The 27,509-nt window shown below is 58.3% G+C and overlaps 1 protein-coding gene across 1 annotated transcript; it reads right to left on the bottom strand.

Annotated features, from left to right (window-relative positions):
• On the bottom strand, positions 1-27,509 carry UNC93A (unc-93 homolog A). Its single transcript, XM_047860886.1, has 8 exons — positions 27,387-27,509; positions 21,325-21,506; positions 20,089-20,318; positions 18,467-18,592; positions 14,190-14,401; positions 12,253-12,388; positions 11,122-11,253; positions 1-1,096 (listed from the first exon to the last, which is right to left on the bottom strand). The coding sequence occupies exons 1-8, from the start codon at positions 27,474-27,476 to the stop codon at positions 831-833; spliced, it is 1,374 nt and encodes a 457-aa protein (XP_047716842.1). The 5' UTR covers positions 27,477-27,509; the 3' UTR covers positions 1-830.

Here is a 27,509-nt window from a genome sequence, read left to right on the forward strand (position 1 = left end):
CAGGTGCCTTGGGGTGAAGGGGGCAAGGGTGACAAACCCCAGGACACCGTCAGAGGGGCCAGAGGGCTCTGAGAGCCGTGGAAAAGGGAGAGGCTCAGCAGGGGGCAGAGGCCAGTGTTAGCAGCTTGTTAAAGACCACGAGGGTGGGAATAGAGGGAATAGACCGTTGGTGGATGCGGGTTCTGATCAGAAGGTGGGTGTGTAACAGTTGTCTTACAGATTCTAGTCTACGGCGGGCTCACTCACTTACTTGGTGACTGGTGTGTGTGTGCTCTACTGAGTATTTAGAATAAAAGTGTTTGCACAGAAGATAAGCCCATGATGTAGTTGCGTTTATTTAGAAACTCATCGTCTATAAGCTTCAAGAGACGTAAACTCTTGCCTGGCTTTGTCGCTCACTGACTCCGGGAGGGAGTCGGCGGGCTTGCCTGGACATCAGTTTACCCATTTGTGAAACGACAGTGTTGGACTCCCTACGTCCACATCCTTCCAATTCTCACGAACGACCACGACAGCGAGTACCACAGAAGCAAGTACAGTGGTTTGTTGTATCTAAGCAAGTTCCCGTTGGCTGATGATACCCCCGACTTTCTTCCTTTGTGAGCTGAATGGATCCCTTCACGTTCCCTCTCGATCTCTGCGAGCGACAGGGTGGATGGAACGCTTATTAGAATAGAAAAAAAATCACACAAAACCATGTGACGGTGTGATGTCTTCAGGACGGCTCGGTGTCGCTGCCGTAGTTGAGAAGAATCGGTTATAAGGTCTGAGGCACTTCAGATGGAGATCTCCTGGGGACGCGGGGCTCCCGGGCCTGGTGCGCGTCCCTTTCACACGGCTGTCTCCGTTTCCTCCCCCTCTGCTGGCTTTGCCTGCTCCGCAGCGGCTGGCCTGGCCGCCTTCTTGGCCTCCAGATACTCCACGGTCCCGTAGGCCAGCATGGCCAGACTCAGGACCCCCAGCAGGATGTAGAGTTTGACGTTGACACACAAAAAAGTGCTGTATCCAAAGGCGATGACGAAGCCTAGCGATTCCCACAGGCGGTAGTTCGCAAAGGCCGCCTCCTTGTTCTTCTCAAACAGAACGCCGTAAAGAGCTGCGGGGGAGACACGGGCATGAACACGTTGCTTCCAAACCTCAAACGATTGCTTTCAACTATTGCTGAAAACGGTGGCTTTCCTGCTGCCCAATTTTCTCAACAAAATCAGGAATTTTCGCTTCGTACCAAAACCGGAATTATTTCACGATGGGGACTTTGCCAAGTCAGGCGACACATCGTTGGCAGTGAGGAAGCATCGTACGTAAAGGAAACACAGAATTCACACGACGTTAGCACTGGTGGGAACTCGGGCCAAGCCGTCACTCGGTGGGTGACTACGTGGGAAAGGAAAAGGTGAGCTTGGAGGCCTGACCTGTGTGCCACACAAGACACGACCACTCCCTGGGGTCCCAAGCAAAGACGAACGCAAGCAATCCTAACCCCAGGACCTCAGAATGCGACTGTGTGTGGAGACAGAGCCTTAAAAGAGGTGATGGAGGTAGATGAGTTCGTTAGGGAGGCCCCTCCCACCCGTCCCACATGACTAGTGTCCTTATAAGAAGAGGGAGTCAGGACACAGACGTGCACAAAGGGACGATCGTGTGTGGACACAGGGAGGAGACAGCCGTCCGCAGGCCAAGGAGAGGGGCCTCCGCAGAGCCAGCCTGTCCACACCCGGACCTGTAGGACTGTGGGAAACAGCCTTGCGTGTTGCCAACCCCCCCACCCACCGTAGTCCGTTGGCGGCCCGAGCAGCCTGCTGCAACCTGATACATGCTTCTGGGTGGAAGTAAACGATTTTTGTTTCCAGTTTGCAGGGGTGCTAAGACGTGTGGTGCCCCTCGCCGAGGACTGGAAGCATCCCCACCTCCGTGACTTGAGGGAGCTGGCAGACGTGCGGGGAGGCTGACAGCGTTCGGCAGGACGGTGGACCCCCAGGGGTCGTCCCGAGCATCCGGGCTGATGCCCAGCGCCCGCCTGTCCCGCTCCGTCCTCCTGAGCTGCCCCGGCCACCACACCCTCCCCTCTGGCCGGTAGACTTGTCTCTTCGCCAAGGACACCTCTCCTTGGGCACGTTCCACAGAGGCCACACTCCACTCCTGTCTCCTCGGGCACTTGACCCCATCACTGGAGCCCTCCTCCTTCCCTTCAGCTTAGAAACAAAGCCGGGTCTCTCCCAAAGATCACACGAGCTGGATTCGGGTCCCCTTCACCCCTCCTGCCTCCGTCTACACCGCTGTCCATCCACACCAACTACGCGGCAGTCACAGCACTGAGGTCTGCAAACATGAACAAGGTGTGATGTGTGCTCTCAGGAAGCCCTCGGCCCATTCACTGGACTTGGGCTCGGGTTCCCTCTCCTTGTGGCCCATGTGTCCCGTCTGGACGGTTCCCTGCCTCGTCTCTTATCAGCTCCAGACCTGTTTCCTCCTCTCTTGTCTTACCTGCTCCGTGTTACCCCACACTGCTGCTACGGCCATCTTTCTACAGTGTAAACGTGTCATATCCCTCCCACACCGGTGCCTTCAGTGGCCCCGCCTGGCTTTGGGGTAGAACAAATATCTCATCAGGGGGGCAGATGCCGCTGTCACCTGGCCTTGTCCCAGCCCAGCACCACCTGTCGCTGTGGAGCGTGCCCCCCGCTCCGGCCCCACTGCCAGGCTTCTATGCCTCGTGCCCTTGCGCGTGGCCGGCCAGCGGCGGCACGCCTCTGATTTTTTCGGTCACGTTCCCCACGAGGCCATCCCGCCCAGCGTCCCATCCTCATCACAGTAATTCCAGCGCTCTCAAAGTGTCAGTAAAGGTACTCGTGGAATGGCCAAGTGGGCCCGTGGATGGACGGCGACTTCATGAAGCGAGTAGGGAACCAACAGGTAAAACACCGAGCCCACGTCCCGTGGGGTTGCTGCGCCATGTCAGAGACCCGATGCGGTCGCTCAGAGGATAAATAGTAACACAAGGAAACGGGGGGGGGGGGGGGCGATTCCAGGACAAGAGCTGCCTCTTCCCCTTCGTTCTGTCTAGTTATTGCCCAGAAGTCCCCCACCCCGGTGGGAGTGGAGGTAACACAGGACGTGTAACCAGAGTAGAGAGCATGAGACAATAAGTAGACCAACGTGTCAAGTGTAGTCCTGTAGCTCGGGCAGGAGGAACGGACTGCCCTCTGCCCCCAGCCTCAGTGGGACCAGACGTGATCTGCGCCTGTTATTCCTGGGGACAGCGGGAGTCTGGGAAGTCGTAGGGACTTTCCTGGGACCGTCCTTCCCTTCCTGCATGGTGGGCAGCTGTGCACGGTGGGAGAGAGAGCGCACACGGAACTCCCACACACCTCCCTCCCCCAGCTCCCTTCCTTCCCTTGCCCTTTGCCCTGTTCCCTCTCCCTACGTTCTGCAGGGGAGGGATGGAGGGAAGAGAGGCCCTCCAGCACCGCGGGGAAGGTTGGGAGCCAGCAGCAGGGTTTCCTGTGGCCCTGCCTGTGAACATCAACACCCAGAAGGTTTTTCTTGGCATCTGGTTACTCGGCTGTCCACCTACCACGGGAGGGACTCAGGAGGGCAAGGCCACCGGCACGATACAACGTGAGACGCACATTATGAACAACATACGTGTGTTTGGGACAACAGGAGGCTGTTTGGAAGGCTCAGAGGAGGTGCCCTTGTTGTCCGGGTCTGCGAGGCGTCCATGTTAGTACAAGTTCACCCACAAAGAGAGTCTGATAACAAGACCTGGGAGTCAGCAGCTCCTCAGAGTATTTTGAAGATTTCTCGTCTTCCTATGGATGGTCGACAGATTCAGGAAATGTGCCCAACGTCACTCATCCTTAGGCAAATGCAAATCAAAACCGGGATGAGATACCGTCTCACACCTGTCGGAATGACTAAAACCGACAACACAAGAAAGCACAGGTGTTGGCAAGGATGTGGAGCGAAAGGGACCTTTGTGCGCCGTTGGTGGGAAAGCAAACTGGTGGGGCCACTATGGACAACACTGTGAGGTTCCTCAGAAGTTAAAAATAGGACTACCTTGGGGCGCCTGAGTGGCTCAGCGGGTTAAACGTCCGACTCTTGGTTTCGGCTCAGGTTACGATCTCACGGTTCATGATATCAAGCCCCATCGTCGGGCTCTGTGCTGGTAGCACAGAGCCTGCTCGGGATTCTCTCTCTCCCTCTCTCTCTGCCCCTTCCCCGCTCGTGCTTTCTCTCCTCCCTCTCTCAAAAATAAGTAAACATTAAAAAAGGATAGAACTACCGTATGGTTTAGCAATTGCACTGCTTGGTATTTAGTTAAAGGGTATAAAAATACCGATTCAAAGGGACACAAGCACCCCGACGTTTATGGCAGGATCATGCCCAAGAGCCAGATGACGGAAGCAGCCCAAATGTCCACTGACTGACAAGTGGATAAAGAAGATGTGGCATGTATACAATGGAATATCAGTCAGTCGTAAAAGGACGAAGCCTTGCCATCTACCACGACACGGATGGAACTAGGGTGTATTACGCTAAGCGAAATAAGTCAGTCACAGGAAGACAAATACCATAGGACTTCGCTCGTAGGTGGAATTTGAGAGACAAAACACACAATCATAGGGAAAAAAGAGAGAGGAAAACCGAGAAACAGACTCTTACCTACAGAGAACACACTGATGGTCACCAGAGGGCAGGTGGGGGGTGGGGGGAGTAGGAAGAAAATCCAAGTCCGAGACACCAGGGCTGTGAGCGGCAGGTGTTTCCACGTTCTGTGGCCAACAGGTACGGTGGCCCCCTTAGTAGGTACAGTGCCAGAGCAAACACACCCCAATTTCATGAATATTCTAGTGACACAGCCACTCTGACTTCAAGCTGATGTGTTTGTCTGGAGGTTGGCATCTTTAGATTTCAAGATTAAATTTGAGTCTGGCGGGCCCAGGCTGACCGCCTATCAAGGTTCTTCTCATCCTCAGTGACTGATGTGATGGGAAGAGCACTTTATTCTGGAGGCTTCCTCCCCCAGAGCCATAACTCCAGCCTAATCACGGGAAACATCCGATAACCCCAAATGAGAGACAGGCTCCCAAATGCCGGACCGGTATTCTTCCGAATTGTCAAGGTCGTGAACAACAAGGAAACTTTCACAGATCAGACAAAGGAGATGTGGCAACTCAACGTGATAGGTGCCCTGGATGGGACCCCGGGTGGGGGCCTGGGTGGGGGCCCCGGGTGGGGGCCTGGGGCGGGCCACGGGAGGGACCCTGGATGACTCTGGATGGGACCCTGGGTGGGGGCCCTGGGTGTGGCCTCTGGCTGGGACCCTGGAGCACACAAACTAGAGAAAACCAAATAAAGTCTAAAGTTTAGTTGACTCATGTACCAACATTACTTCCTCTTTTTGACAAGTGTTACCACGATTTTGTAAGATGTTAGCGTTAGGGGAAACTAAGTCAACGGTATACGGGAACTCTCCAGACTGTCTTTGCAACTTCTCTGTGAGCTCAAATGATTCCAAAATAAAAAGGTTACTTAAAAAGAGAAGGAGACTTTCTGCCAGCCCCATCCCGCCCCAGGAAGGCGCCGGTGGGTGGGAGCGGGCAGAGGCTGACTCCCGTCCTCGCGTGAGGCGTGAACGGGTCCTCGGGCCGTCTTGTTTGCTTGGAAAAGACAGGTTAAGTGAACTGGGCACACGAGAGCTCACGTTTTCTGTGTTCATCAACCCAGAACACCCCTTTGGGCGGCCAGCAGGGCGAGGGAGTATTTTTAGCCCAGACGTTCTGAATCTCAAATGCAGCGCACTGGTGTGCGAGGGTTGCTATGGCAACGGCACCTGTCTTTCCTGAACCGTCAGGGCGAATGAACAGACGGGAACAAGTGGCCCAGATCGAAGGTTCTGCGGGAGCCTCTGGAGCCCCGGGGGATGTCCAGCGTCGGGCTGCAGAGCCCCGCTCCCGGAGGGAGGCCGGGTGGGCCAGGCATCCGGCTGATTCTGCGTCAGTATTTGAATTGGGAAGCGACGGCGAGAACACGGAACTGTGTGCTGCCTCACGGATCGGGAAAGGACGGGCTCGCCTCACGTATTGTCTCAAACGAGAGACACACGTCCAGGGACAAGATGAGAAGCCCAACTCGCTGTTTCCAAACACAAGAGAGAGCTGCTCTTGGTGGCGGCCGTGGCGGCGAAAGCTGACCAAATTTGCAGCCTTCATACACACAAAGACCGCGGGGACGCTCCGTGCTGCCCGGCCGTGAGTTCTAGGCCAGCCTGGTGGAGTCAGCCTGCAGGGGACTCGGGGGGTAAACCATTGCTCCCCGCCGAGGCCACCGCGAGCTCAGAAATCCAAAAGAAAGTCTTAAATCATGAAAAGAACAATTTTCCCCCGCAACCAGTCTCTCCTTGAAAAAAAATAAGTTTGTGCCTGTGCAGGAAGATGGAAATAGCTCATTTTAACTCAAGGCAGTCCTTCCGTTCACCCGCGAGACCTCGCCTGACGTGGTCTGCACAATCTGGACGAGGCCCGGCCTCAGTCTCCCGCGTCCGAGGCCGGAAAGGAGGGCGAGAGCCGCGATTCCCGCGTCTCGGGGGGAAAGAAAGCCAAGCATTTTTGCCCCAGTCGCCTGAAACAGCTGGAGGCTTACCGTAAGGAGTGTCACGCGTCATGCGGCCCCTTCCCCGGTCCCTCGCCTGACCTTTAACGTGCAGACACGAAGAAAGTCCCGAGGGGTCAGAGACGCCCGCAAGCTGGCAGTAACCCGCCCGCAGTCGCCCACCCCTGCGTGCGGGTTCGCTGGGTGACGTGACCTGTCCCCGGTTTACAACTCGGGACCGCCAAGAACGCTAACGCCAGCGTCTGCGCGTCCTTCCTTCACCGGCGCTATGGGGACAGTAGACAGGCCGTGAAGCCCGAAGCCCTTAAACGCAGCAGGGTCCGCTCTGTCCGAAGACGTTTTCCAGCTGCCCTGTGAGCTGACAAGCGCACAGGTCGTAAGGAAGGGGCCACCGCGGGGTCCGGAGGCCGTGAGGGCCGCGGTCGTGGCCGCAGGGGCAGCAGCCGGCCTCCCGCCCTCGAGGAGTCGGGGGATGGGCCCGACCGAATTTCTAGCCCCCTGCTGTTTCCCAGGTCAGGGCTGGGTGGTCGCATCTCTAGGGGAAGCGGCTCTCTTCTTGGCCCGTCCTGGGCCCCTGACACCCCCTCCCCATCCCAGGCTGTAGATGGGTCTGTGGGAGACTCGGGTGTCATTTTCACCCACTCCCCAAATCTAAGCCCGCGGTCACGTGGCTTCCACCCCTGCCGCCCACGCCCCTGCTTCCCGCTCCCGTCCCGGCGGTGTCTCCCAGGCCCCTCGGCTCTGGCTCATCCCATCACCGCCGACAGCTGACACGGGAGCCCCCCTGAAGCCCCAATCGCTCGGCTCCGGCTGACTCCCACATCAGGCCTCCCTGGGGGCTGGTCGAGCCCCCTGCTCAGACCTCCACGGGGCCTCCCTGGCCACCTGCTGGGCTCCAGCCACTCACTGTGCAGCCGGACCCGCCCCCGCTGCCCCTGTCACCTGCAAGGTGACCTTCGCTTCCCTCCCACGGGGGGTCCTCCTGCTCAGCGGGAGTGAGACCCTCCGTGCACAGCCTCCCGCCCGGAAGCCTTACGACCAACGGCCCAGCGCGGCGCGCCCCTGAAGTCAGAGCCAGGCCCTTGGACCCCTGTGCCACGATGGTCCCTTCCTCTGCTGTGTGTCTTTCACCGCCCATCCCCGTGGGGCCTCGCATCCTACAGACACCCATCAACCTCAGCCCGACCTCTGGTGGCCTCTGTCTCAGGCTGCACCCTGTGTGACCTGGCAAGTGCCGTGTCACTGCCTCCTGGCCTGTGTGTGTGGGTGGCCAAGCCTCGGGGTCACCAGCTGGCTCTGCACTCGCTCCCGGCCGACTCCAGAGATGGTCTAAAGGAACGGCCGGGGCTCTGGGCGGCAGCTCCAGGCCTGGGCCCCAGTCCGAACTCTGCCCTCAGAGCCCGGCCCTTGCATGTGACCTTGCCTCTCTGCTTTGCACCCCCCCGGCTCCCCGAGTGTGGGTGACAGTGAGCCTGCCCGTGGGCTCTGTCCCTGAGTGCCTTCCCAGCATCTAGCATGCAGTATAGCTCACTAATGCCGCCTGTCCCAGCTGTCCCCGCTGTCCCTGCTGTCCCCCGCTGTCCCCGCTGTCCCCTGCTGTCCCTGCTGTCCCCCACTGTCCCTCACTGTCCCCCATGGTCCCCACTGTCCCCTGTTGTCTCTGCTGTCCCCTGCTGTCCTCGCTGTCCCCCACTGTCCCCGCTGTCCCCATTGTCCCTGCTGTGCCCGCTGTCCCCCACTATCCCTGCTGTCCCCCCATCTCCTGCTGTCCCCGCTGTCTCCCGCTGTCCCCACTGTCCCCGTTGTCCCTGTTGTCCCCTGCTGTCCCCACTGTCCCTGGCCAGCTCTCTGTGAGAACTCTGCTAACTCCTCTCCTCGGGGTGACAAGTCCTCCTGTGGATCTTTATTCCGACTTCCTTCCTGTGGTCCCCAAAGGGCGGCTGTCCTCCTCGGAGCCAGGGGGACACCTCTGTGCTCCTGTCCCCCCGTTCCTCGTCCTCATGCCCTCATTCAGCTGCTTTCCCCTCTGCTGGCCCTTCCCTCACTCTTCCCCTGACTCGGATCTAGACGCATCCTCGTGAGTGTGGACCTTACACAGAAGCGCCTCTCAGCGCTGAGAGCCCCCACCCGCGTTCTCTCTGTGTCTGTGCCCCCTGCCATGTGTCTGCCCTTCCCCCCCATCCTGGGACGCTGCTCCCGAGGCCACAGGCCCTGCCCGTCCACTGGCCCGGCGGCTCCCGCACGCTGTGCATTCTGTCCGGAAGCTTGGCCTCCTCACCTTCCCTCCCCTCCTGCTCTGCGCAGCCATGGCCGCCTCCTCCGTGCAGCTCTGTGCTGTCTTTCCCGAGTTAACACCGCAGACGTCCGTCCCTCCGTAACCTGATGGGGCCGGCCTCGTCCTTCCCGGGGTGAGCGCTTTCTGCTGAGCGAAGCTGGACCCTCCCCAGGCGGCCTGGCCCCCGTCGGCCCCCTGCCTCCCCACTCCACCACCCGGCATCCTGGCCCAGCTGTCCCCTCAGCGTGTCCCATCCTCCGTGGCCACCACACCTGTGTCCCCCAAATTCATAGGTTGACCCCTCACCCCGAGGTGATGGTGTCAGGAGGCGGGGCCTCTGGGGGCCGATTCAGTCACGAGGCGACTCCTCGTGAGCTGGACCTGTGTCCTTATGAGGGGTCTCCAGAGAGCCCCCCTGTCTCTTCCGCCACGTGAGGACACAGCTCTCTGAACCAGGAAGTGGCCTCTGCTGTCTTGGTCTCAGACTGGCAGGCACAAGACTGCGAGGGGTGGACGTCTGCTGCTGACGAGCCCCCAGTCTGCTCTGTGGCATCCCTCCCGAGCTGCTCCGGCCTCCCCCACCCCCGTGGCCTCCCCGGCCTCCCCCTGCCTCCCGAGCTCCCCTGGCCCCCCCCGGCCTCCCCCTGCCTCCTGAGCTCCCCTGGCCTCCCCCAGCCTCCCCCTGCCTCCCCCTGCCTCCCGAGCTCCCCTGGCCTCCCCCACCCCCGTGGCCTCCCCGGCCTCCCCCTGCCTCCCCCTGCCTCCCCCTGCCTCCTGAGCTCCCCTGGCCTCCCCCACCCCTGTGGCCTCCCCTGGCCTCCCCCTGCCTCCCGAGCTCCCCTGGCCTCCCCCGCCCCCGTGGCCTCCCCGGCCTCCCCCTGCCTCCCCCTGCCTCCCCCTGCCTCCTGAACTCCCCTGGCCTCCCCCACCCCTGTGCCCCCCCCTCCGGCCTCTCCTTGCCTCCTGAGCTGCTCCGGCCTCCCCCACCTCCGTGGCCTCCCACTGCCTCCCCTGCCCCCCGAGCTCCCCTGGCTTCCCCGGCCTCCCACTGCCTCCCTCTGCCTCCCGAGCTCCCCCTGCCTCCCCTGGCCTCCCCTTGCCTCCCCCTGCCTCCCGAGCTCCCCTGGCCTCCCCCGGCCTCCCCCTGCCTCCTGAGCTCCCCTGGCCTCCCCCGGCCTCCCCCTGCCTCCCCCTGCCTCCCAAGCTCTCCTGGCCTCCCCCACCCCTGTGGCCCCCCCACCCCAGCCTCTCCCTGCCTCCCGAGCTCCCCTGGCCTCCCCTGGCCTCCCCCTGCCTCCCGAGCTCCCCTGGCCTCCCCCTGTCTCCCAAGCTCCCCCAGCCTCCCCCTGCCTCCCCCTGCCTCCCGAGCTCCCCTGGCCTCCCCCATCCCCGTGGCCCCCCCATCCTCCCCCTGCCTCCCGAGCTCCCCTGGCCTCCCCCATCCCCATGGCCCCCCCATCCTCCCCCTGCCTCCCGAGCTCCCCTGGCCTCCCCCTGCCTCCCAAGCTCCCCTGGCCTCCCCCGGCCTCCCCCTGCCTCCCGAGCTCCCCTGGCCTCCCCCACCCCCGTGGCCTCCCCCTGCCTCCCCCTGCCTCCCAAGCTCCCTTGGCCTCCCCCTGCCTCCCCTTGCCTCCCAAGCTCCCCTGGCCTCCCCCACCCCTGTGCCCCACCCCGGCCTCCCCCTGCCTCCCAAACTCCCCACCCCGCTGACACCGCAGCTCTATCTGGGGACAATCAGCCGGGGCCTGGCTCAGGCGTGACCTCCAGATGCAGCCCCCACTGGCCGCCTCCCCACCCCCGACTCCGTTCTCCCAGAAAGCCGAACCCGCAGTCCCAGTGCCCTTGGTTGGATGCTGTCACCGTAACCTGCCAGCTCGTCCACCGTGGGTATCACACAGCCATCTCCCCATCTGGACCGAGGCCGCCTTGAAGGCCTCTCCAGCCTCCTGGGCCCGGCACCGGGCGCGCTCCTCAAGCAGAAAGCCGGGGAGGGACCACCATTCTTAGAAGGGAAGGGAGCTGTACCCTTGGGTGATTCTCGTCTTTTGCACCTCGGGTCTGAACCGACGCTCAGAGAAAGTCCCTCGAGTCCACGGAAAGAACCTGGAGCGGGCCTCCCACTACCCCCCGCCGGGCACGTCATCTCCCCAGGTGGCCCCGGCCGCGGGGTCCTCCGCCACCGCCTGCCCCCCACGGCCGGGCCAGGCGGGAGACGCGGGGGCGCTCACCATTGTTCTGCGTCTGCCAGACGGCGTCGGACACGCCCCAGAGGCCAGAAAACACGAAGAACACGGCCAGCTGGCGGGGGTGAGGCTCCCACAGCAGGAGGGCGATTATGCAGCACAGGTGGGTGACCGCACCTGTGGATACAGAGGGGAAACCGCCGGAAGTGAGGGCTCCGAGTGGTTCCGGAGTCTCCATTTGCCGCACTGTGTAAACGTTTCCTGGGAATGCCCCAAACCCACGTCCTCGCGTGGATTCTGACCCCGGCCGGGCCGGCTGGCCCGCGTGTGTGCCCTCCAGAGTCCAACTGCCACGTGCCCAGCAGGGTGACCCCTCTGCTCACCGCAGGCCTCCCCTGCATCAGGCACCGTGCGGGGGGTGTGCCCTGCGCCTGGCAGGGGGGGGGTCTCTGTGCCCTGGCCGAGGAGACCCCGAAGTGAGGAAGGAGCCGCTCCCTGAGTGGTGGTGGCCTGGGGACGGCACCACCCTCCCGAGCGGGCAGGGGTGAGAACGGAGGGGCGGCCGGAGCTCCCAGGCTCACTCCTCCTGGCTTTACCCCAGCGGGCCCTGAGTTCTGGGCCACGGTCTGTGCACACGCCCTGCGGCGTCTGTCTCGACGAGGCGGTGAGAGATGCCTCGTGACGGTCCAGAAACTGCTGTCGCATTGAAGACGGGTGCATCTGCGCTGGCTGTGTGGCCTGGGGTGGGCCACCACACTTCTCTGTTCCTGCGTTTCCTCATCTGCAGAGTGGGCAGTGCCCCCCCCACCCCCCACGGGGTGATTGCAAGGATGACCTGGGAACCTACGCGGGTTACTCCCACCAGGAGCTGACAAACATTTACTGTTTCCCCTTCTCGCCGTGTCCCTGCTGCCCCAGACGCTTCAGACCCTAACTGGGTGGCCAGGTGACCGTTGACGCCCAAGTTCTCGCTATTCGCGCCGACCGCTGTGTGTTTCCTCTTTCCTCCCTTCCCAAGAGGGACAGAGGGGGATGCGTCCTTGTGCGCCGCGTGAGGACGGGTCGCCTCCTTCCGGGAGCCTCCCTGTGGTGCCCCTGCACCATCGCTGAGCGGAACGCGCCCTTCACTCCGCCGGCCACCATTCCCGCCCGCGTCTGGGAAGCGCGTCCACGCACCTAGCGCGTAGAGGGCGGCTCTGCCCGTCTTCTGGGAGAGCCTTCCGTACAGCACAGAGCACAGCGAGTTGGTGGCCGAGAAGCAGATCGTCACGTAACCAACAAACCGGATCCCCAGGGCGCAGGTGACGTAGGACTGCAGGACGAAGCACGGGGGACGTGAGCGGGCGGCCCGCGGGGGTTACAGCGTGACGGCCGCCAGGCGGGACCGGCCTGGAGCCTCGTGCTCGAGCCGGGTAGGAAGTAACAAGGACACACATCTGGACGGGGCTCCCCCCACGCAGCCTTTGCCTCACGTTGTGTGTTCTCACGGACCACGGAGGCGCTACCTCGGGCCCCTCCTCGCGGGTTCGGTCGTTTCCTCCTCTGCACGACAGTTGGAGGAAGGCGTGGGGAGCCGTGAACGGGCAGAGCCCCCCGCATTCTTGGGGCGGCGAAGCCGCTCTGTGCCACCCTAGTGTCTTACCCACGTGTCCTTGCGTGTCTGCCCCAACCCACGGCGTCCAGCGCCAGGACGGCCCCCGACGGGGTGGTGACGGGATGTCATTGTTGGCTCTGGCGCAGGACGTGGATGATGGGGAGGCTGCGTGGGGAGGGGGCAGGGGGATTCGGGAGCCTGAACCGCCTGTGGTTTTGCTGTGAACCTACGACAGCCCTGGAGGCAAACACCTGATAGAGAAGAAGTGAAGAGAACGGAGCGCATCTCGGCGGAGGCGAGAAGTGCTCTCGCACGAGGCCGTGAGGTCCCAGCGGCTGCGCCCCCGGCCCCGGTGCTGCCACCGCCGACGCCCTCACGCCCGCACCCACCACTCTGGTCCCCGCGCACAGCCGGGACAGACACACAGACACAGGCTGCTGCTTCGGACGGCAGAGGCGGAGGAAGAAGGCCGGAGGTCAGCGGCAAGGCCCGTGGGAGGGGCCCTGACCAAAGGCCAAGGGACGGTTCCGTCATCTGTGTGGACTCTCTGGACCCCACCGCCCTCCGTCAGGGCCGTCCCGGGAGCAGGGTGCCAGAGAGGACCCGGGACGCACAAACCCCGCCCGGAACATACGCAGCCTAAAAGATACTGCGGTTTGCCTGGAATTCGGATTTAACCTGGGAGGGGGCTTGTGGCGGGCACGAATTCGGAGAAAATTCCGGATTCCGGACAAGGAAGGGCAATCCTCGGGGAGCACCCTTGGGACTGGCTCCCCAGCCCCTCGGCGCCCCAGCTCCCACCCAGCCCTTTCTGGAAGAGGGGGTCTCCAATGTCCACCGCCCCTGTTTGAGGCAGCCTTTCTGTGGCCCCGGGAGGCTCCTCAGGACCCGACACCACGTGGGCAGGGAGCTAGAGAGACAGCAGCTTGGTGAGCGTGCCACGAGGGAGCGAGCTGGATGGTGGCCGAGCCTTCCCGCTGGGCCCGCCCCAGGGCACGGGCCTCCCTCTGCTGGCCTGCCCCACGGAGGCCTGCCCTGCGCACAGAAGGGGGCGGGCAGTGCGTGGGTCAGGCCTCTAGGGCAGGACAGGGTGACAGGCCCGAGAGCCACATCCGTCTCCGGATTGAGACGCATCATTTGAAAACTGGCCCGAGGGGGACTTCCAGGTGTTATTCGTGGATTTTATGTCTTTCCCTACTTTTGAGTCTAAACTACGGGCAGTGTCGGGTGCAGGCGAGCATCCCGCAGGTGTTCTGTGCGATGGCTCGCGCGTGACCGGGGCCCCCTTCCCCCCCGAAGACACATCTCGAGGGACGCATGGTCCCTGGAGGTAAGGCCCGGCCCCGGGGAGGCGGGAGTGACCTAGACCACGAGCACAGCTCTCCTCAGGCCGCGAAGGACCTGGCGTCCCCCTCCCTCGGGAGCCCCGGCCCCCGCCCGGCCCCGGGGCAGGTGGCCCTGAGACCCACGGGCGCAGGTGAGGCCGCACAGGTGCCCCGCGTGCCGCGCTGTCTCGTACCCGGGTGTAGTCGCCCGCGAGGAAGGCCTGCTCGAACCCGCTGTACATGGGCAGCAGCACCAGGAGACGCAGGCGCTTGTCTCCAAGGAGCCTGAAGGTCGACAGCAGGGTGGACCAGAAAGGCGGCCCCTCGTCTCCTTCGCGTTTCCTCTGCGCACCTTTGATGGGTTCCAGAAACACGGCCACGAGCAGGACGGCCAGGACGCCGCTCCCTGGAGGGAAGACAGAGGGCGCGAGGCCGAGGTCCAGGACCTGCCTGCTACTCACCCCCCATCTGCCCCCTCCTCTCCTTGGGGGCATCCATTCGGGGCCAGCAACACAAACTCCTCGGCGCCCTTCCCGAGCGACCACTCCCCTGTCCTGACCCTCACGGAATTCCCACTGACGGCCAGTCTCCCTTCTCGGGATGGCGAGTCGCCGCGGTTCTCGTTTGCTGAGTCTCGTGTCTATTCCAGCATCTTTACCCGGAAGCCCTGGGGGGCGAGCTAGGTGCAGGAGTGTGGCGTCTCCTGAATACGATGGGATAGCGCGTGTTTGTAGACAGTAAGTGGCAGTAAGCTGCTCTAAGGCGGCAGATCCCCCAAGGGGACCGGCCAAGGGGAAGGACAGAGCAGAGCCGCGCACCTGCGGGCTTTGGGTGAGGGAGGGCGCCGAGGGGCGCCATTGCAGGTGGGGTGCTGTGCCCGGGGCCGCGGAAGCCCGGGACCCGGGCGGAGAGACTGCGCGGGGGCGCCCCCTTCGCGGTGGGTGCAGGTGTGCTAACTGTGCAAACGGGTTTTGTTCAAGACAACTCTTCATCCCCACCCCCTGCCATGGGGGACACCATGAGCCTTCGTGATTCCCCAGTGGTGACCGGACCTCCTTCTGCACCACGAACCCACCTCGATACCCGGATCGAGGGCTACAGCTCACTGACTCTTGTTCACACGGACACCTCTTTCCTTCCTGGTGGTGTGGGGTCCGCGTATACCCGGTTTTCTCCTCCCTGGCTCGGTGCTAAACACGGTGCTCTGCGAGCCACAGAGGGACTCGGGAGCCGGGAGGCTTTTTCCGTTTCTCTGAGGGGCCGCCAGGGATTTCTAGCCCGATGGCTGAGGCCCGGCAGCCTTGAAGAGGACTTGAGTTATTTTTTAATCTGTACTTGGTCTCAGCGTCCGCCTGCACGGTGCGCTGGCCCGGTGCTGGGGGAGCGCCCGGCTCACGACCCGCCCCCTTCCACGTTGTCGGCAGAGATGCCGGACCCGTCCCCACACGCCCCGCACACCCTGAAGGTGCCGATCTACTTCTAAACCTGATTTCTGTCATTCAGCCGCTTTCCCCTGGGCTGAACACAATCCTCTCTCCCCAGGTCGGGGTAACTCCGCATTTTGACGACACTTTCCAACACACGGCGCACGGAAGTCTGCTGACCTGCCGTCCGAGGTCGTGGGCAGTCACTACCTGTCCCTGGAGACCCGGTGAGTGCCACCAGTCAGAGCCACGTGCAGGGGGCCTCTGGGCATCTCAGCTGCGAAGCGGTTTCCAGAGCGGTCCATGCACAGGCAAGACGGGTGTGTAACCACGTGGAGGAGGCGTGCCGTCAGCTCCCCACTGACTGGGGCCACGGCCTCCCCCGTGGGCAGGCACGTGAAGCCATCGGGACACATGACTCCCAGGATAAGAGCCTCGAGGCAGCCCTGCGGGTGGGTCGTGGTACGGAAGCCACGTGTTTACTAGGAAAAATCACACACGGTCCAGGGCCGCCTGTGACCCAGAACCTTCTCAAGGGGCGTGAACGTGCGTGTGTCGCACATCTAGTATACTGGAGGGAATGGCTTCGAAAGGAATTGCCTCGTGAGGACAGAGCTCAGGGATCGCGGGAAAACACTCTGGGGAGGCGGAGTTCTTTCCTTTAGTCCGTTCTTCTCCATTTTGGTTTGCTTTGTGTGTGCGTGTGTGTTTCTACGGTAACACGGCCTTGCTCACAGGAAGGGGACCCATGAAACCCTGTGTGAGGCCAGGGTACGAATAATCAGAGACGATTTCTTCATGGGACACGTGCACAGTGCCCGTTTGACACGACCGTCTGGACTGCCACTCCCTTGGGCCCCTGGATGCCGTGGGCACGAGTTCTGGGTAACGTCGGGCCTGGGGCAGCGGCCAGAGACCTGCGGGAGGGGACTGAGGGCCTCGTGCTGAGCAGGGGAACCTCACACGGGGGCTGAGGATGCAAAAAACGCATTTTCCACGGCTTGTGCTGTTCCTTGGGACAGGGCAACGCAGGCCGTGGGCCAGCTCCTGCTCCTGGCTGCTTTTGTAAGTAAAGTCTTATTAGAAAACAGCCTCGGGGCGCCTGGGTGGCTGAGTCGGTTAAGCGTCCGACTTCGGCTCGGGTTGTGATCTCCCTGTTCATGGGTTCGAGCCCCGCGTCAGGCTCTGTGCTGACGGCTCGGAGCCTGGAGCCTGCTTTGGATTCTGTGTCTCCCTCTCTCTCTGCCCCTTTCCCGCTCACGCTCTGTCTCTCTCTCTCAAGAAATGAATAAACATTTAAAAAAAAAAAAAGAAAAGAAAACAGCCTCGCTCTTCATTGACATGTTAACTGTGGCCTCTCTTCCCGCCAAAAACATCACTGAATAGTTGCAGCAGAAACCACTCGGTCCTCAAGCCTAGAATATTTAGTGTCCGGCCGGTGGGGGAAGAGCTGGAGCACTGCTGTTTTGCAGACGGGGGACAAACACGCAGTTCGGGGTCCGCAGAAGCTTTAGTTTTTGTGGTTAAACGCTCGCTGCCCTTTACTCTTCATTCTTCCTGCGGATTGGGGCGGGGGTGGGGGGGGTCTCACAAGGGCCGGCTTCTCTGCCCACGAGTTTTCTGTATTTCCAAAGGACGCTAATGCTGGAGTCTGTCCAGGAAAGGAGTCTACACCTGTCCGGACCGTCTAGCACAGCATCAAGGCTTTTCACGGTGGGTCACGGCTCATCCCACAACTGTCTCCGGCTCCTCTGTCCCCTCCAGGGCCTCGTCCGCCGCGGCCACACCAGTGCCTCTGTGCTTCTCTGCCTGTAGTGCCCTCTCCCCCCTCCCTCTCTGCCTGGTAAGCCTCTCCTCGTCCTTTGACACCCGCTCGGTACCACCGCCTCGTCAAAGTTGCCCTGGACCCCAATCCCCCGAGAAGATGTGACCGCGTGTCAGCTGGAAACCTCGTTCAAAACAGGTGCATCGAATTTCTGTTAGCCGAATACACATCTTCTCCTGCATCGGGCTCTGAGCTTATCGAAGGTCCTGAGTTACTAGTTTCAGGACCGGAGAAGGTCCACGTCATGGCGTGGCACTCGCTGGTGCTCGCTCCCCTTTGCCAACACAAAGTGGCTGTTTTACAAGTTCTCACTCAGTGACCTCTGATCTGGAGGTGACTTTGCCGGCAGCTGATGGTCTCAGCATAGGGACGGATTCTGACGGCACACGCAGCCTTGGTAACCTTTGATCCCATTAGGATCCCGGGACTCAGTCCCACCAAATTCAACATATTTCAGACCCGTGATCTTTAAGAAGGACAAAGAATAGATTTAAATTCTCTTCAAACGGTAAAAACAAACAAACCGACCCAGCCAACACAAAAAACACTACTCTAAACATACTCCCTTTAATTATAAATCTAGTGACTCTAACAGGGAGGTCATTTAGAAAATGATTCACATAAATATTTTGCATTAACATGAGCTTCTAAGGATAAGAACCAGTAGAAGAATGAACTCCCTTTGGGCAGCCATCTTTCCATGAACTTCCAATGTGTGCGTCCCTCAGCTGCATTGTGACCAGTGGCTGAGAACCCTGGGGTCTTCCTGATTGGAGAATGGTCGCTGCAGGAAGGACCCCGGCCCCACACCAGCAGGAGCCATTCAAATATATTCCTCAGAAAAAGATGACAACTTACAGGGTTTTGGATTTCCAGGGTCACTTGGACATAGTTGACACACAAGTAGCCAATCCATCAATACCGTGGTATACCCTGGTCCTATCCAATATGGTACAGTATTTTTAATTTAGGTAGTAAAAATATAAATAAACACATGGGGCTGACGGCTACAGAACTTTGCAGAAGCAAAATGACTCTGTCATCACAGGAAACTCTATTAGACAGCCCTGGTCTTCTGCACTTGATTTCCTACAAAGAACACATCGGTGCAAAGCTGAGCACACTTTACAGGAATATCTGTACGTTGGGAAGATGCTCTTTCTCAACCCAGGGAAGAGTTAGGTTTGCCTCCCCTGGGACTCGGCCCGCCGTGAGCACATACCCGTGTAGATGCCCAGCAGGGTGTAGATCAGCGTCTGCGAGGGTCGCTGGGTGCTGTTGGTGGACGCTGTGGCCATCAGACAGTCGCTGGCCCCACAAGACAGGAGCTGCTCCTCTGGGATGGCCTCTGTGCAGTCGGAAGCAAAAAGATGACAGGAGAACGTGGAAAATTGATAGGACAAGGCGCAGGAGGATTCAAGTGTGCAGCCAACAGGGGCCTGGACACCCCAGGGCCAAGAGTCACGATGGGTCAAAGCCACGAGACACGGGTCTGTTTGACCAAGTGCCTCCAGATACACTTCCCCCGGGCACGTGTCCGTATCCATGATTTTAAGACACGCTGCACAACAGCTACTTGTATTACTTTCCGGACATAATGAAAACATCCAACATTTCCGAACTAATCAAGAAGAAATAAGGTGCTTTAGGCTACGTGTCAGGACCACTGCGTTCTCTTTCACACTCATCTGTAGTGGTCCCATGACCTTGGGCAGGTTGCTTTGGCCCTCTTCTGAATGCTGGTTTCCCAATCTGCTGAAAGAATAAAATGGGCACCACCAGTGGCTCCCAGACCGTGTCAGAGTCTCTGGAGGAGGGGGACGTCATGGAAGAAAGGACATCTGTCGTGATACAGATGTCATCACATGGAGCGCCACAAGTCCCCCTTGGCTGGTGCGCTCGCCGGGCCCTTGGAATGCCTTGCTCCTCGGGGTCTGGGTCCCGGGGTCGCTTAGAGAATTAAGCTCTCTTGCCCAAATGGCTTTAAACCTGTCCACTCCATTTCCCACCAGTCATGCTGTAGAGACCGAACCTTAGTTCCAGTTTCTGTTGGATTATTGTTGACCTCGACAGCGATAATGAGTAAAAACGGGTGTCTATGACCTGCTGGTTTCCCTTCTCCATGCACTTAGCAAGTGATGGCATCACATGAGGAACAGGGGAAGGGGGATTTGGGAGTCCCCCAAAGGCAGGACTTCATAGGGGATGGCAGGATGCAGGTCCAGGACAAAGAGACAGAAATAATCTAGATAGCAGTCAGGAGTCAGGACCTCTGCCCACCCCCCATCAATAAAGGTTTCCTGTAAGAATTGAAGAGATTTATTTCCCTCTGTCCTTGGTTTAAATCTTCAGACGTCAGAGGACGCAGGCATAAAACAGACCCACACTTTACGTCCAGATGAAAACATGGGTTAAGACATCAGCCGTCAAATGTTCAAATCGGTTACGGGACAACAGGTCGTTTGTGGAGCATTTAAGACACTGGATAATGGATCAATTCAGTGGGACAATAAATCAGTCGAGCCTGTTCTTAGTCTAAAAGGATAGTGATGACTCCAGGAACCCAAGGTCCACTGGCAGTGGCCCTCTGTTCTCCCAGGACACTACTCTGGGAGGCTCCCCCTGCCCACAGAGGGCAGGGTCAGAATGGCCAGGGCACTTGTGGACAAGACGGACCCGCCCAGACTCCCCCAGGGAACAGATGGGGACCAGGGAAGGCTGGGCACAGGCAGTTGAGAACCACGTCTTTAGGTGATTCACCTGCTCCAGTTGTGGAATAAAGACATGTGTAAATGGGATGGGGGGCCCTTTCAGGGGTCATCACGGAGCCCCGTTTCCTTTTACCTTGACTGGGTGTCTGGCCAAATACCAGAGATGAGATCAGGTTGCCCCACACCCCGGACGACTGGAAGATGAGAAAGAAGGTGCCGAAATACTGGTTCACCACGTCTCTGCCAACTTTCCCCGCCTTCTCTGCTTGTGTGTTTCCCATGATGGTGAGGTACGTGCCCTGAGCAGACCACAGCGGAGCTGCTCCCAGACCCAGCAGTATGGAGGTCGGAACCAAGGTGAACCTGTAAAATAAAACACAGACAGACAGTACCTTCCCCTCTCCAATCTTCCCTACCTTTGCGGAGGAGGAAACTCCATGCCTAGCCCGTCGTAAGCCTTGTCATGTTTATGGATTGGTTAGACTGACGGCTTCACCACAAGACCCAGATAAAGGACCCAACTCGGTGCCTTTTCTGGTTCTGGTTAGTTTGCAAGAGACAAATTCATTGCCAGTGAGTTTTCTTTGTGTTTGCAAGCAACCACCAATGAGCTGGGATTACAAATAAGGCTGGGTGGTTTTTGAGTATTTCTAACAGCTGTATGTTTAAAACGATTTATTTATTTTTTGAAACGTTGATCGATCGATTGAGTGATTGGTTTACCTTCTTCATTGAGGACTCTGTGTGAAAACTCCATGGCAATAAGAAAAAGAAGAATGTGAAATCACCGTAATCATTATGTCCTAGGTGACAACAGGTGTCCCTCCAAGGGATGTTTGATAGGTGTGTTCCCGGGAATAAGATTGTGGGGCCGGTGCCCTTGGAGCTTGGTCCCAGAGGACACCTCTCCATCAGGGAGGAGGTAGGTCTCAGGCTGGGCCCCTGCACCCTGACGTGTCCACTCTCTGTGATGGGGTGAGGCCACGGTGTTGGGTCCTCGGGTCACCTTCTGCTAAGTCTCCTGAAATTCACCCTCGACGTGTTCGTCAAGGTCTAGCTCTCATCATTGGGGCCACAAAAGTGCCCCTGGTGCAGACAGGGAAACTCAAGGCCCATGAAAAATGTGAGGGAAGGTCAGGGCTGGGAAGCAGGGGAGGAGATGGGCCCAGCAAAAGGGACGGAGACATCTTGGCGGGGAAAAAAGGGGAAGAAAGCCTGTCCTGTCCCAGCAGCAGACAGGAATTCCCGGAAACGGCACTCATTTTAAAGTGAAAGCAGCGGGGAACCCTCAAGCAGGCTCCAGCTCAGTGCTCCTGAGCAGGAACCTGCGTCCTGACCCAGACCCGGGCGCGAGCCATGTGGGCTGTACCAGCTGGCGTAGAAGTTGCCCAGGGAGAAGGCCACGTAGCAGCACATGGAGATGACGATGGTCCACTTGCAGCCGAACCTCTTAATCAGGAGCGGTGGGAGGAACATGGAGGACAGGAGCATTCCGCCGTACAGCGTGCTGAGTGCCGTCACCCCCAGCCCTTCCTCGCCATACAGGCTGCTCTGTGGGGACAAACCCAGCCCTGGTCAGAGGGGCCAGTAGCCAAGGGGACAGAGCTCTGGGTCACCACTAGGTCCCTGAGGCCACGAGCAACAGGCTACTCTGAGGAGGTGCCCTCTCCCAGCTGCAGATGCTCCCCTCAGCTGACGGGTGCTCCCCTCCAGCTGACAGGTGCTCCCCTCCAGCTGACAGTTTCTCCCCTCCCAGAGGATAGGTGCTCCTTTCCCAGCTGACAGGTGCTCAGGTGCTCCCCTCCCAGATGAGAGGTGCTCCCCTCCAGCTGACAGATGCTCAGGTGCTCCACTCCTGCTGACAGTGCTCCCCTCCCAGCTGACAGGTGCTCCCCTCCTCTGACAGGTGCTCCCTTCCCAGCTGACAGGTTCTCCCCTCCAGCTGACAGGTGCTCCCCTTCAGCTGACAGGTTCTCCCCTCCCAGAGGATAGGTGCTCCCCTCCCAGCTGACGGGTGCTCCTTTCCCAGCTGACAGGTGCTCAGGTGCTCCCCTCCTGCTGGCAGATGCTCCCCTCCCAGTTGATAGGTGCTCCCCTCCAGCTGACAGGTGCTCCCCTCCCAGTTGACAGGAGCTCCCCTCCTGCTGACAAGTGCTCCCCTCCCAGTTGATAGGTGCTCTCCCCAGCTGACAGGTGCTCCCCCCCAGCTGACAGGTGAGGCCTGGGAGGAAGCACAGTCCGAACCATGAGTCAGCTGCTGCTAGATCCTGGGGAGAGGGAAAGCCTGAGGCCCGGTGCTGGGGTCGCTTGGGGCAGATGGCCACACGCCTTCTGTGAATCCGTTTTTATCTCTAGGAGAGCTTTGTATTTCTCCCCTTTAAGCTGAGGAAACAGAGTTACTGTCCTCATGGAAGAGATAAAGAAGGGGACACTGCTCGCAGACTGACACGCACAGTGGGGTGCCCAGATGATCTGGAAGCTGGTACTCTAACGCCTGGTTTCTAACATCCCTTCCTGCCCGGTCGCCCCGGCAAGATGTGTTGTGGTGAGGGACCCTGTACCACGCGGCCAGGTACTGCTCTCTGACATTCCCTCACTGCCGATCTGCCCCCCGGAACCCCAAACCCTCGGGCTGACTTCTTACTCTGCCTTGTGTCCACCGGTCCAGGATTCCCGCTTCCTTTGCTGCCCGGCCCCCCGACGTGCTCCCACCTTCCTTGTCCTCGCTGTGCAGAGGGTGCCCATTGTTCCAGCGCAGATCAGGGGTGTCTGAGGGCTCCTGGATAACGTCATCCACGGAGACCTGTGCTCTGATCTGCTGTTGGAATTTTGCCTGACCTCTGGCACACACCACATGCTGACCCACGATGTCACCCCTGCTGACAACGATACCTTCGAACGCAGGGAAATGTTCTGCTTTTTCCAAATCTCTCCCGATGCCTAGCCCAAAGCAGGTACTTAAACTGGTATTTGCGGATGAATTAAAACGGATGATAAAAACAGCTAGTCCCAAGAGATTTCTGACATCTGGCTGGAAGGTGGAAATTGAGCACTCTGTTCTGCCGTGGGGGTTAGCTGGGAATTTCCATTTATGACTCTGGCTGCTAGGAGTGCGGAGCGAGAGAGCTGGATGAGCCTGAAGCTTTGTTTCCTTCATACATGAGCGTTAACTCCTCCTGTATGACTGGGGTCGCCTCCTTGGGTGGGAGTGAGAGGCGCGAGGCGTCTCTCTGCGTTGGGACCTCTTCCGCCCACGGCACCGCCGCGAGCCAGCGAAGTGCATAAGGCACTTGTAATCGGATTTGACTGCAAACCACCGAAAAGGAAGACGGATGCCAGAAGCCAAAGTGGAATTTCAAAAGCAAATTTCTTTTCTACGTGAATGGCCACGTTCAAACACCTGTGTTTGCATGTGTTAGGAGAGCCAGTCGGCAAATACACGTGTGCAGATAAGTACGTGTGCATGTTGAGCTCGAATTGTGCAAGCTCTGCCTGCATAAACAATTGGGACATTCACTCAGCTCATTCAACAAATAGAGTCTTCAACGCTTACCCGCAGAGGCTGTATGCACCTGCTCTAGTGGAAAGAAAGGAAATTTCAGCAGCCGCTGCCCTCCAGGAGTGCACAGTGGACAGGAGCCAAGAGGAATCATTAACAGCAGCAAACAGTCTATTGCAGTGGGGAGTGAGTCCTGCAAGGGAAACTCGGGCCAGCCCAGTGGGGTCAGGAAGACTTTCTAGAAGGAGTGAAGACCAAATGAGACCTGGAGGATGAGGGGGAACCTGGGGAAGGGTGGGAGGTGCCGGGGGCAGGAGATGTGGGGATGCGTTTTCACGGGCCTCATCCTGGGCGGAGAGGCAGCACGGAACATTGCACGATGGCCAGAGCCGTCAAGCTCTTCTGGGAGATGATGCTGGGCAGCCTTCCAAGATAGGTCCCAGCTCAGCACTGGGGAGTAGGGTCGGATCTTTAAGCCCATAGAGAGCCTGAGAAGAGAGTTCAGCTGGAGATTAGCACGCACCCATGACTCTCATTCACAGAACTATCCATAGTTTGCCCCCTGCGTGTCTGGCCCGTCTTGGTCAGGGGGACTCGGTCATGGAGCGGTGGCTGTGGTCCTGGCATCACGCGATCACAGGCGTCTGCCTCAGCACCTGTGAGCACCCCACCCAGACTTCGGCTCCAGGGAGCAAGGAAGGGAAAGAGGTGACATCCGAGTGGAGATGTGAAGGACTAGCAGATCAGTAGCCACAGGGGTGTGAAGGCTGCAGCTGCTGCAGGGGGAAGGCTGTGTAGACGCGTGCCTGGGTCCCGGGGTGAGTCCAGATCAGGGCTGGGACCCTGGGGATTGGGAATGAAGCCCGCCAGTTGAAAGCCAAAGGAAATGACAGGGACAGACAGGTGCTTCCAGCATGGCGGGGATGCAGTCATGCCTCAGGTCACTTCTGTCCATGTCATTGAATTCTTTTGCTTAAGCCAGTCCTGACCAATGGAGACAGTTATCCCAGTTAAACCATGTTTACATATTCTGGACCAGCAAAGGAGGAGATAAGGCGGTTCCGGCTGGGACAGAGGGTGGGGGAAGTGGGTGGCGGGATGGTGCACAGAGCTGGAGGTCTGGTCCTTTGATGTCTTCCAAGGAAGAGGGCACCTCAGCAATGATCGTGGGTGCTTCTACTCCCAAGACCCCAGGCAGACTGGGGTGGGCCTGGGTGTGCGGGGGGTGGGGGCCACCTGCTCTCTCTGGGTTGTGGCCCCTGTGTTAAGTACACTTCCAAACACAAGCAACTGGGCCTCTGGGTGGCTCAGCCAGTCGAGTGTCCACCTCTTGATCTCGGCTCAGGTCATGATCTCATGATTCACGGGGTTGAGTCCACATCTAGCTCTGTGCTGACAGCACAGAGCCTGCTTGGGATTCTCTCTCTCCCTCTCACTCCACCCCTTCCCTGCTCCCTCTCTCTCTCTCTTTCCTTCTCTCTCTTAAAATAAAATAGAAGATATTTGCAAATGACGTATCGGATAAAAGGTTAATATACAAAAATCTATAAAGAACTAGTCAAACTCAACATCCAGAAAACAAATAATCCAGTGAAGAAATGGGCAGAAGACGTGAAAAGACACTTCTCCAAAGAAGACATCCAGTTGGCCAAGCGACACATGAAAAGATGCTCAACATCACTCATCGTCACGGAAATACAAATCAAAGCCACGACGAGATACCACCTCACACCTGTCAGAGTGGCTAACATTAACAACTCAGGAAACAACAGATGTTGGCGAGGATGAGGAGAAACGGGAACCCTCTTGCACTGCTGGTGGGAATGCACACGGGTGTGGCCGCTCTGGAAAACCATGTGGAGGTTCCTGAAAACATTAAAAATCGGGGCGCCTGGGTGGCGCAGTCGGTTAAGCGTCCGACTTCAGCCAGGTCACGATCTCGCGGTCCGTGAGTTCGAGCCCCGCGTCAGGCTCTGGGCTGGCTGATGGCTCAGAGCCTGGAGCCTGTTTCCGATTCTGTGTCTCCCTCTCTCTCTGCCCCTCCCCCGTTCATGCTCTGTCTCTCTCTGTCCCAAAAATAAATAAACGTTGAAAAAAAAAATAAAAAAAAAAATAAATAAAATAAAATAAAAATAGACCTACTCTACGACCCAGCAACTGCACTACTAGGTATTTATCCAAAAGATACAGGAGTGCTGACTCGAAGGGACACATGCACCCCAATGCTTATAGCAACGCTATCGACAATAGCCAAAGTATGGAAAGAGCCCAAACGTCCATCAAGTGATGAATGGATAAAGACAACATATACACAATGGAATATTACTCGGTAATCAAAAAGGATGAAATCTTGCCGTTTGCAACAACGTGGATGGAACTAGAGTGTGTTACACTAAGTACAATAAGTCAGTCAGAGAAAGACAAACACCATATGATTTCACTCATATGTAGGAATTTAAGAAACAAAACGGATGAACGCAGGGGAAGGGAAGGAAAGACAAGATAAGAAAGAGAAGGAGGCAAACCATGAGAGACTCTTAAATACGGAGAACAAACTGAGGGTTGCTGGAGGGGAGGGGGGAGGGGCTGGGGGATGGGCATCGAGGAGGACACCTGCTGGGATGACACCTGCTGGGATGAGCACTGGGTGTTGTATGCAAGGGATGAATCGCTGGGTTCTACTCCCAAAACCAACCCTACACTGTGTATGTATGTTAAGTAACTCGGATTTAAAACAAAAACAAAAACAAAAACAGGTCTCCTACATCAGAGCCAAAAAGTCATTATGGAGCAGAAGCTGGAAAAACAAGAGAAAGGAACTGGTTACTGAGAGAAACAGACGACAGGAAATGAGGAAGAGAAGAGAGGAAAACCATCTGACACCTTTCTACCGCTCATGAAACCTACACGTTCCTTCCAATAAACTTTAAAAAGGAAACAACAACAACAACAAGTAACTACCTGGGGAAGATACAGCCAATCTACTTTTAGGCAAATGTGACCCTTGTTACAGCCTCTTAGAGGCTTGAGGAGGAGAGAGTGCCATGGGGGTTGGGGACAAAGCTATGGAGACAACTTTGTCCTAGTTCACTGTTTTGCTTAAAGAAGCTTGGAATCTCAGGGCGCCTGGGTGGCTCAGTAGGTTAAGTGTCCGACTTCGGCTCAGGTCATGGTCTTGCGGTTTGTGGGCTCACTCCCCGTGTCAGGCTGACAGGGGCCGGAGTCTGCTTTGGATTCTGTGTCTCCCTCTCTCTCTGCCCTTCCACTGCTCATGCTCATGCTCTGTCTCTGTCTGTCTCAAAAATAAATAAACATTAAAAAAATTAAAAAAAAAAAAGAAGCTTGGAATCTCTATGGTCTAGCAAAATAGGATAAATTCATGTTACTACCCCAACCACAAAGCCAAAGGCACGAAGACACAGAATCCGCAATGAGTCATCCTGTGACTCTCCCTCTTTTTTTTTTTTTTTTTGAGTGTTTTACTTATGTTTGAGAGAACGAGAACGAGCGGGGGAGGGGTAGAGAGAGAGGACAGAGGATCTGAAGCGGGGTCTGAGCTGTCAGCACGGAGCCCGACGGGGGGCTCGAACTCACGAACCGTGAGATCATGACCTGAACTGACGTTGGTTGCTCAACCGACTAAGCCACCCCGCCGCTCCCGTGTGCCTCTCTCTTTTTAACTGTGTCAAAGGCAAATCACATCACGAGCCCAAGACCCACAGTTCTTGTCCAAGGGTCAAACACACACTCCCTGTTGTGCAATCCTGTCGGAGAGGGTGGGGCTGCACATTTGTAAGCACATAAAAACCACTGTTTGAGAGGATTTGGGAGTGAATCGGTTAACAAGAAATCCTACATTCCTTGTCTTCTGTGACCCTGCGGATTCTCAGAGGCCAAGAGATGGACGTTTGTTCAGAAGTGTCCTCGCTTACCTGCAGACTCTGCAGACCTCCGTAGGCCGTAAAGAGAAGCAGAAATCCAAACGAAACCACAAGAACATTCTTCAGGCTGCTTTCCATCATCCTGATTAAAGACGTCAACCATCAGTGGACACG

Source organism: Prionailurus viverrinus, chromosome B2, assembly GCF_022837055.1.
Source record: "Prionailurus viverrinus isolate Anna chromosome B2, UM_Priviv_1.0, whole genome shotgun sequence".
NCBI lineage: Eukaryota > Metazoa > Chordata > Mammalia > Carnivora > Felidae > Prionailurus > Prionailurus viverrinus.

Bases quoted from the DNA above. Each gene is read 5' to 3' on its own strand.
- UNC93A (XM_047860886.1), bottom strand. From the start codon at position 27,476: ATGATGGAAAGCAGCCTGAAGAATGTTCTTGTGGTTTCGTTTGGATTT. The intron at 20,319-21,324 runs GTACAGCCCACA...TTTATTTTACAG, and splicing joins GGCAACTTCTACGCCAGCTG to GTTCACCTTGGTTCCGACCT. The intron at 18,593-20,088 runs GTAAAAGGAAAC...CCGACTGCACAG, and splicing joins TGGCCAGACACCCAGTCAAG to AGGCCATCCCAGAGGAGCAG.